The following is a 14,205-nucleotide window of genomic DNA, read 5'->3' as shown; positions in this document are numbered from 1 at the left end:
TACTGGTAAATATTCTTGGACCATTTGAGAGGTGAGTGGAAACAAGTCTGAGTGCTTGTCTATATTTGAAAGGCTACAGAAAGTAGCTCTGCAGCTCCATTCCTGCAGTGCTTCACTGTAGACACTACCTATGCTGACAGGAGGGAGTGTCCCATCAGCATAGTTAATCCACCTCCGTGAGAGGCAGTGGGTAGGTCAACAGAAAAATTGTGTCTGTTGACCTAGGGCTGTCTATATCAGGAGTTAGGTCGGCTTAACTATATCACTCAGAGGTGTGGATTTTTCACATTCTAGAGTGACGTAGTTGGGTTTTTAATGTGGACTAGGCTTCAGTGTAAGGAAAACTAAGAAAACTAAGAAAGTCCTCTTAGATATCCTTAGATTTACCCACATTCTCTAAGGGTTTGTCTACAACGCCGACGTTAAAGTGCTGCCGCGGCAGTGCTTTAACTTGGCTGTGTAGTCGCGGCTCCAGTGCTGGGAGAGAGCTCTCCCAGTGCTGTAATAAAACCACCTCTGTCAGGGGAATAGCTCCCAGTGCTGGGAGCGTGGCTCCCTGCCCTGTAGCACTATCTACACTGCCACTTTACAGAACTGAAACTTGCATTGCTCAGGGGGGTGTTTTTTCACACCCCCGAGCGAAGAAAGTTTCAGCGCTGTAAGTGGCAGCGTAGACAAGGCCTTCATCTTACTTAGACATTGTAGAAATCTTTAGACTCATACTCACCAAAGAGAAACATGCAGGTCACCCTGTGGCATGTCATTTCTGAATTTGGCCCACTGAGTTTACATTAAAAGGAGTCAACAGGTTTTACTGATATGCCCAAGGGACAGAAGAGAGAAGTTCAGAAAAGAAAGTAACTAACAGGTGAGTCTAAGAGTGTCTGTTAAAAGTAGGCCATGCCCATACTTAGAGCTTCTTTGTGTGTGTTTGTTATGACAACATAGACTCCTTTCCAGTCACTCACACATTTGTGGGTGAGTGCCAATAGGAGTAAAGGTGTCTGAATATAATGGAATATAAGTTAGCATAACTAATTTATTGCCCCTGAATTTGGCCCACCCCCTTTAGAAGACCTAAGCACTGATGTTTGTTGTTTGGGCTGCATGTTAATATGTAGATAATTCTTTGAAATAGCCAAGAAACAAAATAATAAAGTGATATAACTGTATCTTAAGGTGTCAAAGGGATGCTATCAAGTACAATTAATTATTTTTTAAATCAAATTCCATTAGATTATTAACAATGATATCACTTTTGAAATCTTCACCTAACGTTATTTGTTATGTTAGCTTGCCTTTTGCTTTTTTGTTATTGTGGACAATGAAAACAGGGTAGTGATTTCCCTTTTGTTTATTGTCAATGAGACAATTCCTGCTCATCTCATTCACACAAGCAGTCTCGTTCACTGCAGTGTAATTACATCAGTTAGGAAGGTAAACAGGAGATGACCCACCACCTATTCCGTTAGAAGTATTACATTGCTCACACAGGTGCAACTCTTCAGAGTACAGATAAGCTCATAAGACAAAGAAATGCTGAACAAAAAGGTTCGATTGTTAAAAGAAAATATATTGGGTTTTTTTATACATAGTTTCATACAAGCACCTCTCTTGGTCATCACATATTTTGTAAAATACACTTTTAAAATTTCAGATGCATTCTGAGCCACCACTTTTTGTTTGTTTGTTTATTTGTTGGCAGCATGAGGAATGCAGAAATGATAGATGATTTACATAAAACAATTGCTAACTCTGAGGTGATTTTAAATTAATATTAGCTCTCTGGAATTAGGATTCCACTCTGTTTTGCATGCACTTTTTTTAAGGAATTAGGTGATTAGAGGAAACAGAAGACAAAAAGGTAAAAGATTCATGAGAATTTTCTGACACAAATACACACGACTCAAAGCTCCATCTTTTCTTCCTTTTTTCAGTAAAACAATATTCAAAGTTTCAATTACAAATTTTTTATTAACATAGATTACCACTCCAATTATCAGAAACTTGTGCCTGAAATTAGGCTCCTAAATCAATACTTAGATGTCCAAAATAATTGGACAGCATGATGATTTATGTGAATAAAATAAGCCAGATTTGGCCTCTATTGCTGATGCCCTAAAACAGAAAAAGGAATCTTTACAATAATTCTGCAAATAACTGTCCTGCCACTTTTCAGAGTAGCAGCTGTGTTAGTCTGTATCCGCAAAAAGAAAAGGAGTACTTGTGGCACCTTAGAGACTAACAGATTTATTTTCAAATCCATGCCTGGGTAATGGAGTTTCTCTTGTGCAAGAAGCTTTTTGTTCACATATTCTTATTTATGAACAAAACTTTTCAAAGAAACTGAACTTTCGTTGGGAACTGATAATGAGGGTTGTGCTGCTAGAATTCACGTTTGTAGATCAGATCAACCCCCATCAGGGTAAGTACTTAAACTGGATACTGTAATTGTATAGTTCCAGCTGTTACCAACAGGGCAGGCCTAATTTTTAAAGATTATTTAAAAGTAATGGCATAGTCTAAAGATTTAAAGGGGGAAAAAAATCTCTGGAGTTCCATGTTCTCTATCTTGTAGCTTTTGGAACTCTGGTTAGGATATTTCTCAGATAGGCCCAAGCCATAAAGCTCTAGGAAAAGGCAGTAGTGAGGGACCTTTGAGATGAGACTTTCAATGCTTCAGATGAGGACAGAATTTTATTAAGAAGATTTATTTCAGTAATGTGGCATCATTAATATAAATTACTATGTATATTCGTACATCATTATTTCCAGTGTAGTTAACGTATAGTAGCAAAACAAGCAACTCTTTTAGCTTTCACTAATGATACATAAAGGAAGTGCCTTCCAAAGATAGGAACAAAATGGGCAATAATTGGAGCACTATGTATTCTGTGATTCCATATCCATGTAATTTTCCACAGGAAATTTGCCCCCATCCCGCACCTCCCTTTGGTGAAGAACAGTATTTCCAAATCTTAGCTTTCATTTAAACAAACGTTGTTAGCCTTCTGCTGCAGGACAAAATGCTGCACTACATGATTTGCCCAGTCTAACACAGAAAGTATATACTTGAGATGGGAATTGAAGCCAGAAGTTGAGATTGGAACTGAAGTCCCCATCTGTTGCCTTAACAACAAGGCCATCCTTTCTCTCTACTATAGGACCTCTCTTTAATTTGGGATACTTGAAAAGATGTATACCGATTTGTTATCTCCAGTTTTAAATGTTATAATGCCCAAATATTTAAAATAAGCTCATTTGTGTCTATCAGTATGAGGAGCCACATGATATCTCAGTAGTTCTGTTCCAGCAGAAACTGGAGACTATAATTGAGAAGTTAAAACTAGAACTGGCAGGGAATTTTTGACAGAAATTTTTTGGGTAGAAAATGCTTATTCATCTTAACTGAAACTTAGCAGGAAACTATGAGTTTTGAGCAATTTCTTGTTTAAAAAAATGGAAAAAAGTTTCAAAATTGTCCAAATCTTTAAATTTAAGTTAATTATAGTAAAAAAGCTCAACACTGAAACAAAGCATTTTGAAATTACCAAAATAAAATACTTTGATTGACCCTTAACCAAATTATTTTTGGATTGTCAGTTTCTGAAAATTGTTGAGATTTATATTTTTTGTCTTAATTTGGGACAGGAGGTTTAAAATAACCAATCTTTTCCCAATACAAAAAAGCCATGTCCCACCCAGCTCTAGCTGTAAATATGTCACAAAGCTACTCAAGGCTTTTGTAATGTTTACTTTTGAAACAGTCAGATAATACATACTATGAAGCAGTAATAATTAGAGCTGGTTATGAATTTTCCTTTAAAATATATCTGTGTGAAAATTTCAATTTTGCCATTTTTTTAACTTTTCAGGTAAATATTTAAACAAAATATTTAATTTCATATCTGGCTGAGCCAAATCAGAACATTGTGGTTTGTTACATCAAATCAAAATATTTAGTTTTGGGTCAATTTGACAATCATCTGTGTCCACCTGAGCTGCCATGATGTCTTATGGGAGCTGTAGTTTAGATATCTCATGCTCCCATTTTCCTTTACAGATTGAGCTCCTTGGCTGGACTATATTCCCCATGGTGCACCACAGTCTTACCTCTGATTGGACTGCCACAGTGCTTCATGATGATGCATTATGGGAGATATTTTCTGGCTGCGTACCCAGCTCATAGGGTAGAATGGGGGACAAAAGGAACCTTAAATATAATTTTCATGAGGCACCATAGCAACACAGGCAGACACAGATTAATGGTGAATGTACCCGAAACCTGAACATTTTAATTTGGTTCAATAAACCAAAATGTTTTGATTCAGGTAAATCAAAACTACAGCTTCCCTGAGGTACCACTGCAGTCCACATAGACACTGTTCAGTTTTTAACTAAGCCAAACAAACCATTTTGCCTTTCCAAATTGAATTATTTTGTAACTTTCCATTCCATGCAAAGTTTCAATATTTTCACTTTTTGTCTTGATTTGGACAATAACAAATGCCAGAATATTGGAATTTTCTGCAAGATGGAAATTCCAGTTTTTGACCAGCTCTAATAATAACATTCTTGCTTAATGTCTGCTTTCAACTAGATACAAAGCACAATGAATGCACTTTAGTCAACCATGTTTTTATTTTTTTAAAAATATGTTTCATGCACAAAGTGTTGTTATTCATGTAAAATATTGATATGCAATAAATGACACACACACACACAAAAAAGATCAAATAGCAAGGGTACAGGTTAACTTGTTTTTACTGTTTCAGACTGACACTTTTACAAAGCCAAATTTTGAGATCATATATGTTTGCAGTGTTAATGTTTATTTTATAGTTATGGGGAGAAACAAATTGTACAACATCTTTATCAACATTAGAAGAATGGAATTTGACATAGCAGCAACTAAAATGTGTTCTTCAAGCAATGCATCAATAAAACTAGCAAGCACAAAAGCTGAAAAATAGAAAAACAATGCAGATTATTTTTTCTCTGAGCCATTTCCAGATTCTGTTTGGTCATATTGTCTTTCTCTTGGAAACTGTCCCTTACCAGTCCAGTCAGGGGAAAATGAAAGACATATTCACCCATGCTTAACAATAGGAGTATACTGGTAGACGTGACTCAAATAATTCAGTCTGAATCTATTTTAATGTTTTCTCTAACCTGGTATTCCAGCTAAACGTTTGGTCTCTAAATCTCACTATCTGTAAATCACAGTACAAGAACAAGAAAGTTCAAAATATCATGTAAACCTCCAAAGACTACGTAACAAAGATGAAAGATGGTACACATCCACCCACACAAATAACAACTTAACTAGTAAAATAGCACCAAAATAAATAAATAAAAATCCAGCCTGGATAGAGTACTAAAGTGAAGTCAGATGCAGAAAATTAGCTATTTACTTGACAGGGTTTCTTAGCAATGATGCGCAGTGAATAGAAAATATAAACCAATTGTCTTGTTAAACCACTGAGTTTATGAGGTAACATTCCTTTGTGATTTTTCATTATACTGGAAATTTATATATTCATTGATATCACTCCAGATGTCATCATCTGACATTTTAGAGATGTTTATACTGTCTGAATTTGCTGCCAATATCAGTTTTCTTTGTCTCTTTCAAAGTGAAAAAATACAAGGTTGTATTGATTGAATTCTGACACCTTCTTTGTATTATTAATTATTATTGTTATTATTTTTATCTTTACAGATCATCAATCTATTGGCTAAACCGCATCCAGTCCTTTCTGTACTGCAATGAAAATGGTCTTCTGGGAAGCTTTTCTGAAGAGACTCATTCGTGCACCTGCCCTAATGATCAGGTTGCCTGCAATGGGTTCCTTCCCTGCATTGTGGGAGATGGCTCTGCATGCTTGACCTGTGCACCTGACAACCGCACCCGCTGTGGGAACTGTAATACTGGATACATGCTGAGCCAAGGGCTTTGCAAGCCTGAAGTGGCAGACTCCACAGAGCACTACATTGGGTTTGAGACAGATCTTCAGGACCTGGAGATGAAGTATTTATTGCAAAAAACAGACCGGAGGATTGAAGTCCATGCCATTTTCATCAGCAATGACATGCGCCTCAATAGCTGGTTCGATCCCTCCTGGCGCAAACGGATGCTCCTTACCCTTAAGAGTAACAAGTACAAGTCTAGCTTGGTCCATATGATACTGGGTATCTCTCTTCAAATTTGCCTAACAAAAAACAGCACCTTGGAACCTGTTCTAGCTGTTTATGTCAACCCTTTTGGAGGCAGCCACTCTGAAAGCTGGTTCATGCCTGTGAATGAAAACAGTTTCCCAGACTGGGAGCGGACTAAGCTGGACTTACCTCTTCAGTGTTATAACTGGACGCTGACTCTAGGCAACAAGTGGAAGACATTTTTTGAAACAGTACATATCTACTTGAGGAGTCGAATTAAGTCAAATGGTCCCAATGGCAATGAAAGCATCTACTACGAACCCCTGGAATTTATCGATCCTTCACGTAACCTAGGCTACATGAAAATCAACAACATCCAAGTGTTTGGCTACAGCATGCACTTTGACCCTGAAGCAATTCGGGACTTAATTTTGCAGCTGGACTACCCCTATACTCAGGGATCACAGGACTCAGCACTTTTGCAGCTATTAGAGATACGGGACCGTGTAAATAAACTCTCCCCGCCTGGCCAGCATCGTCTAGACCTGTTCTCTTGCTTGCTACGTCATAGACTCAAACTATCTACCAGTGAGGTGGTGAGGATTCAATCCGCTTTGCAGGCCTTTAATGCCAAATTACCAAACACAGTGGATTATGACACAACCAAATTATGTAGTTAACCATCAATGTGAAGCACAATACAAAACCTTGAAGGAGTTTTTACAGTGCTTTTGTGGAACAGTTTATGTTTGGAAGAGTAAATTTAAATTGTCTTTTCAATATCTGTCTTATATCAGTCAATACCATTGGATGGCAATTTACACACATGAACTTGCTGACAATGAATATATTATACCTGCAGTTTTGGTTTATGAATGAAATAAATACTGACACCAGTCTAGAAGACATTCTACTTTTTACAATAAATTTCATTTGTAATTTTATATGTTCCGTGGCAATGCTTTTGTGCATTACATCCTCTAGAGGGAACATAAAACGATACCAATAAAATTTTGTAGCTGAACAGTTATTAAAAAGAAATGCTGTGGGATTCTTTTTTTCTTCCACAAAATAAGTAATATTCTTCATATACTTTTGTGTGTGCAGTGTATTAGAGGCGTGGGTGGGGAGGAGATACTCACACATTATTTTTCTATAAATCCTAGAAAAGCCAAAAAAATAGGAATCTTATATTATTCGTATGAGACACAAATCCAAATGTTCATGTCAAGGCAAACTGACATCTGTTGTTGATGGCTCACTTGTCCCTGCACCTGGGAGACTTGCTAAGGGCATGACTTTTTCAAGATACTGTACCACAGCATACAGATTCCCAGAGCTGTAGTAGCGTCCATTTTAGGATGGACAGGATGCTAGTACTGGTGTCCTGTGGGATACAAAGTAATGAAAGGTTGCCTTGGTTACAGTATATGAGCACATGAAAGGCGAGCTATCTTACTAATATCCAGTAGTTTACAGCAGATAAATCCCTTTCCACTGAGAACAGGTTTAGTCTCCATAATTATTTGATTTACATGATTGCTTGCATATTTATTGAAGAATATGTAGAGAAAGACCACTAAAAGAAATGTCATATTGTATGCCCCACCCCTTGCTCATATATATCCTGTATGCATGATACCCTCTGTGCAGATAGACCAATGTAGATGGATCTAGATAAATACAGAAAAAATATAGATATACATTATATATATACACACACACATACATACATACACACATACAGAGAATACAGATAGCGTATGTGGATATATATAAACTATAAAAGCTAAATAACTTCCTTGAGACTCCCTGCTACATAGTTTCAACATAGGTGATTTTTTCCAAAGAACCAAAAAGATGTTTTCCTGTGATAGAATCATGCCTCCTACTTCATGGCTGTGCAGGATTCTCTTGTAGTTCAGCAATTTGGAACAAAATAAGCATGGTTTTTTTTGTAAATGTATCTAACTACCTGGCTGAAATCGAGTTTAATGAGGAGAAAGTATATATGATTACCCTGTTACTTTATATATTACTGTTACAGGTGTCAGAGTAGCAGCCGTGTTAGTCTGTATTCGCAAAAAAAGAGGAGTACTTGTGGCACCTTAGAGACTAACAAATTTATTTGAGCATAAGCTTTCGTGAGCTACAGCTCACTTCATCGGATGCATTCAGTGGAAAATACAGTGGGGAGATTTATATACACAGAGAACATGAAACAATGGGTGTTACCATACACACTGTAAGGAGAGTGATCACTTAAGGTGAGCTATTACCAGCAGGAGAGCGGGGGGGGGGAGAGGGGGAACACTTTTGTAGTGATAATCAAGGTGGGCCATTTCCAGCAGTTGACAAGGACATTTGAGGAACAGTGGGCAGGGGGGAGGGGAATAAACATGGGGAAATAGTTTTACTTTGTGTAAGGTGTGCGTGCATTCAGTGAGGGTCAGAATCAGAACCTTGCGGGGGAGGGGGGGAATGTAAAATGGCAAAGGGACATTCAGTCTTTAGTTAAACCCCAAAGCAAGGAATTTTAGAATTAAGGAAAAGGTAGTCCATTATCAGAGGGCTTTCAAGTTCAACTCTGATGTAATCACAATATCATCATTGGAGTTAAAGCAGGACTGCAGTTAGACAAGCAAATCTAAGATATTACAAAAACTGAAGCACATTGTTAACCAGTAGGGAAAATGACATTAATAAAACATGGACAAGCTGCCATCTTTCAAACCCATATAACTCAGCTGTCTCAAAAAGGGTATCACCAAATAATAAAAAGGTCTTAATTTCACCATTGATAGTGATTAAAAATGTATCTTTTATCTGGCGACAATGGAGAATGACTTTTGTTCAGCAAGAAAGCTTTGCTATATCCTGCAGCAATCTAATAATGTTTTGTGGGGTTTGTGGCCTGTCAGAGGGAATTTGTTTATTAATATGTTATGTACCCCACAATACATCAATTAATTAGCCTCAGGTGATCATACACAGTATATAGTGGTGCAAGTGGGTTTAGCCCTACTGATTTTAATTGAGTTGCACCCACTTTTGCCAACACCAAATTTGTCTCATTGGTGTGAGGTGGAAATGTTGAGAGGTTCTGTGAAATGAAAACATAATTACAGAAGAAAAATAGTGGTGCACATGCAAGTACAGAAAGGAAAAAAAAAACAACCATCTGACATATACTAGAAATATTCCAATGCACCAGTTCATTTACATAGCAGTTTCACTGAAAATCAGTAAGCTGTGGTCCTGGCAGAGGAGCACAAACGTCTCGATGTTTTCTTAAACATGAACAAAGAAAAGCTATGTCTCAGTCACTGGCTCACTCTTGGTATTGGTAAGACATTTCTCATTCTACACTCCCATTCCTCTCCTCCAAATGTGTGGCAGATTCTCTCAACCTTTCCTCCTATTTTTCTCTGGCAAGTATAATAAAGGAAGGAGGTTGGCCAATTTGATCCCGATTTTATTGTAATTACACCACATAGTTCATTCTGTGTCCCTTTTATACAGCAAAACGACCCTCAGGTAAGAAAAGTGAGCTAAAAGCAAACATCCCTTTTATGATGTATTAAGTACACAAAAGCAAGAAGTTGGGGCTAAAATGCATGAAAATTAGAAATCATAGAAACCATTCACTATTAAAGATCCCTCTCTCTAAGGAAAAGTCCCTATAGTCCATTCTAAATGTTCTGAAGATGATTTTTTTCCCCCAGACATAGCAATGCTTGATTAAAAAACAAACAAACAAAACCTAATTTTCTCATTATTTCACGTTTATATAGTGCTAACAGCAACTTTTGGTTGACTTAACTCAGAGAAAAAGGGGTTGTACTATTGAATAACAATTTTAACTAATTTTTATTCAGGTTATGATTTAATACTACCCCCAGACCAGCTGGATCTGGATTCTTCAGGCCTTAAAGTGAAACCTTGTCAGTAAGTAAAACACTTTTCTTGATTATAGGCAACTTCCTTCCTTTCATGGACTAACTTCTTGGCAATCTGACCCCAGAGCATTAAACTGGTGATTTAAAAGTGATTCAGTCTAAAGTTTCTCTTCTCACCAAGTCCCATGTTAAAACCTGAGAACATCTATTTTGATTATCTATAAATTTGCAAAGCAAATGTATAATGAATGTATAGTTTGAATAAAATGAAACAGATCAGTGAAAAGCAAGTGAATGAAGAATGCAAAGCAAATGAACTTTCCCTACCAAATCAGAAAGTAGCATCTTTGGATGCTTTCCTTTCACAATCAGTATAATTAAATCTGTTAGTGTCTTGCATTCGCAAAAGAGTTTAAAACCTATAGACAGATACATAAATAATTTCCTAATATTACTTTTCTAGGGAAGCAGTTCCCAGATTTGCCACAGGGAACTTTTGGGAATGGGAAGCAGGTGGTCTGTGAATTAAAAAATGAACAGGGAAGTGGTCCACAAGACAATATTATTATTAAGAGATGGGCCTCCCTGTGAAAAGATTTGGGAATCACTGTCACACATAATCTCAGCAATCACATGAATATACTAGGAACTGTTTTTGAAATACCAATGAAGTCCTTTAAAAAACAAAAACCTTTTTTTTTAGTTCCATTATAATATAGAAATCAATTCTGGTAGAACTCTATATTGTGTGGGGACAGGCTGCTTTCATGTTTTGGCAGTTCTGTGTAAGTGCAACCTAAAGGGAAATCGCTGTTGTTGAATGTCACATTGGGAGTATGTGGGGGGGAAGGAGCCATATCTTACTTTTGATGTACCTGTTTGCAATTCTGGTCCCTCGAGGCACAGCTGACACCATTAAATATGTTTTTAAAGTCACATTTGAAAGAGAGACAGATCACCGAGTGTAAAAAGCTAGGCAGAGTTCATTGTTCTGCTTTTTATACTAGAAACCATCACCTGATGTTGCCAAAAGGAGGCTGCCAATGAAAATAAATGAGAGTGCAATTCTTATTTATAAAACTAAAGAGAGACATTTTTTAAATCCCAGGCAACAAGTGCAGGTGGGAAGCCCCTACCAAATCATTTTCTAACTTTTCTAAACCGACTGAGGTGCTGAAGCTCCACCATGGGATACAGGGACTCCTAGATTCTAGGATAAAATATAACCTTACAGAGAGCCTATGCCCAAACAAAATAAGAGAGGAACAACCATTTAGATTCCCAGTCCAATAGGAAATATTGTCATAGGACACAACCCTGTGTAACAGCAGAACAGCATGTTCTTATAGAAGAAATGGGCCATCGTTATAGATGTACACCAAAACGTCTACTCAATCCTTGTGGATTCTCTGCCCCCTAATGTTGCAGCTCAATCTGAGCTTTCAAAAACTGACTCTTTGCTATAAGGCCCTGCACTCCCCAGCTCACCTGCCTCTGTTGTTATATTTACCATTATAAAAAATAGAGAAAGACAAGGATACAATAGTAGCACATGCAACAGACCCACACCAACAAAGGCAAACCTACAAGTGACTATAGATGTAATAATCTCTTTCCTCAGATACAGGGAGCTGCTAACTGCCATACAGTTCCTATAAGACCCCCTTTCCAAGTTAGGAGATGCATTCTCAGACATTAGTCCAACCAAGAGGAGCCCAAATAAAGTCTAGAATGTTCTGTTGTGAAAGTAGACTCCCACACTGACTTGAGGAGTGAGGGGTGGGAGCAAATTGCAGCAGCCAGTCTGGCAATGCTAGCTAGGCTTCCCAATACAAACCAGCATTAAATGGAAGTTAGCCATCCAGGTTCAGGAGTGTTACTTTTGATTCTGTCCAGTAAACATGAGCGGACCCCCTGTACCCAGATAACATGGTGATGGTCAAGATTTAAATGCCTGGAATGGAATAGAACAGACCACTTCTAGTACTGTGTGTGTTTCAGTTCATATTGGTCATTACTGAGACAGAGATCAGACTTGAGATTAGGAGCAACGTCATCAATGCCTTTTCCAGTAATATTTTTAGAAGATTTAAGTATGATTTTGCAAAAGGAAAAAAGATAACATGAATTGCTATTTTTCTTTCTTAACAATATAGCTCCCACTCTTTTCCCTTTTAATCTTTTTATTGTATGGTTTATTTTTAAATTGGATTTTGTAGGGTTATATATGACTTCAGAAAGCAATTGAATAATAGTTTAAAAACGCTGTTGCTGAAGTAAGGTGGAGTACAGTGTTTTAAATACCAGTCCAACGAGCTCTATAGAGTTATGTTAGGTTTTTGAAATCTTATTGGGTTATGAAAAATATTTCTTTTAATGCTTTTGTTATGTGACTGGATTTTCTCAGTTAGTGATGAATGAATTTGGGAGACAAATATTCACAACCATATTCACAATTTTTAATGGGATTTGATCCGATCACATTTAGGGCTCTTTTTATTTCCTTTAACACAAACAATCATGTAGCTGGACTGGGTTTGCACAAATGATTTGGGGAGTGTGATGGGGTGTACATACCCCACACTGGGCAACAAGAGTTTAAGGGATTATTTTGGGCTCAGCCAGCCCGACTCTGCCACACCTGCAGCAAATGCTCTATCTGCTGGCGGAATTAAAAGGCAGGAAATTAGCTCATTTGGGTGGCAGAGCTGGAGGTGAGCAGAACTTCAACTCCAGAGCTGAGTGGGAAGTCAAAAGGCTCTGACATAGCTGCCCAAAGGGGCTCTGCCTGAGGGAAGGGAGGACCCACCCCAGAGATGGAATTATCCTGTGGACCTTGAATGTTGGTAACCCCCTCTTACTTATGTTGGTGTGGACTTCCCCAGCAGGGGTAGGCTGTGGACTAAGCTGACCCAGGGGGATGAGAGAAAAAGGCCCAAGGAGGACAGCCTTAAGCAGCTTTGGTTGCCAGATCACTGGTAGCCCAAAGAGCCCTGGGTTAGAGCCTGATGAAATGGGAGGGCCTGGGCTCCCCTCTCCATAATCCCCTTGGCAGTTGGGATTGTGGTCATGACCACTAGGCCATGCTCCCCAACCAGACCCAGAGTGAGGACCATTACAGAGAGGAGCTTTTACCAGCATAGCTAAGAGTATTTATATATAAAAGGCATATATCTGTATGAATACACATAATTTATTCATCATTGAAATAATGTGAAATGGCTGTGAGTGTGTCAGGAGGCAGGGATGGAGGAGAAGCCTGGGAAGGCCATTGGTTCGAAGCAAACTGAGAGATCATGCAGCTGTAGCAGGAGAGGAAAGGGGTGTGGAAGGAAAAGTGCTAGAGCAGCAGAATGGTCTCTTGCACAAGACACTGCACACGTTCTAATCTCACAGCATGGAGCAAGGTGTCCACAATGTGGATAGATGAGGTAAAGAATCATCACCCAGACAGCTACCCTCCAGAATCACCTCTATACATGACACATTGATGCTCACATGGTCCTGGGTCAGATGATTAGCCACTGAGGTGACGTCAAAGAGCTGCTGTGTCTTTAGAGAGAAATGGAGGGGTGAGCGAATAGCAGCTCCCTTTAGGAAGTAAGGATGACAGCCACAGAAGCAGCAAACTAGGTAAATGTAGGCAGATGCAATATGGCACTGGAGAGATCCTTTCTGCAGTTTCATTCAACAAGCAGCTGGCAGAAACCAGGATTGTGGCTCACGATGAGGAAATCACTCTGATGAATGGGGTTGTGCCCTGGATAGTGTGATAGCGGGGCCAAGAGACTGGGAGGTTCTGCAGGGGCAACAGGAACACAGCAGGAGATGCTTGTGCAAGGCTTTAAGCAAATGTAAGAGGGCCAGCACCTATTTTTCCAGCTGCAGCAGGGGGCCAAGTACATCTATAACAAAATAATAAATTATAATACCTAGCTTTCCTACAGTGCTTTTCATCAGTAGATCTCCAAGTGCTTTACAAAGGAGATCAGTATGATTATCCCCATTTTACTGATGGGGAAACTGAAGCACAGAATGGAGGAGTGAGTCACCCAGCAGGCCTATGGCAAAGTCAGTTATAGAACCCAAGTTCCCTGAATCTCAGTCTAGTGCTCTATCTACTCAGCTATGCTGCCTCCCCTTTAAG

General features: G+C 38.5%; 1 protein-coding gene across 5 annotated transcripts in view; it reads left to right on the top strand.

Moving 5' to 3' along the window:
- BRINP3 (BMP/retinoic acid inducible neural specific 3) overlaps window positions 1–7,183 on the top strand; it is a 285,973-nt gene extending 278,790 nt beyond the window's left edge. For all 5 annotated transcript variants that reach the window (XM_074961151.1, XM_074961154.1, XM_074961155.1 and 2 more), the window contains exon 8: window positions 5,723–7,183. In XM_074961151.1, coding sequence (XP_074817252.1) covers window positions 5,723–6,839 — 1,117 coding nt within the window. In that variant the 3' untranslated portion in view covers window positions 6,840–7,183. The remainder of the gene's footprint in view (window positions 1–5,722) is intronic.
- The last annotated feature ends 7,022 nt before the right edge of the window (window positions 7,184–14,205 follow it).

The sequence above is a fragment of the Natator depressus genome, chromosome 8 (genome assembly GCF_965152275.1).
Source record: "Natator depressus isolate rNatDep1 chromosome 8, rNatDep2.hap1, whole genome shotgun sequence".
NCBI classification, from domain to species: Eukaryota; Metazoa; Chordata; order Testudines; family Cheloniidae; genus Natator; species Natator depressus.
Note: the sequence above shows the minus strand (reverse complement) of the source record. Positions and strands in the feature narration are given on the sequence as shown.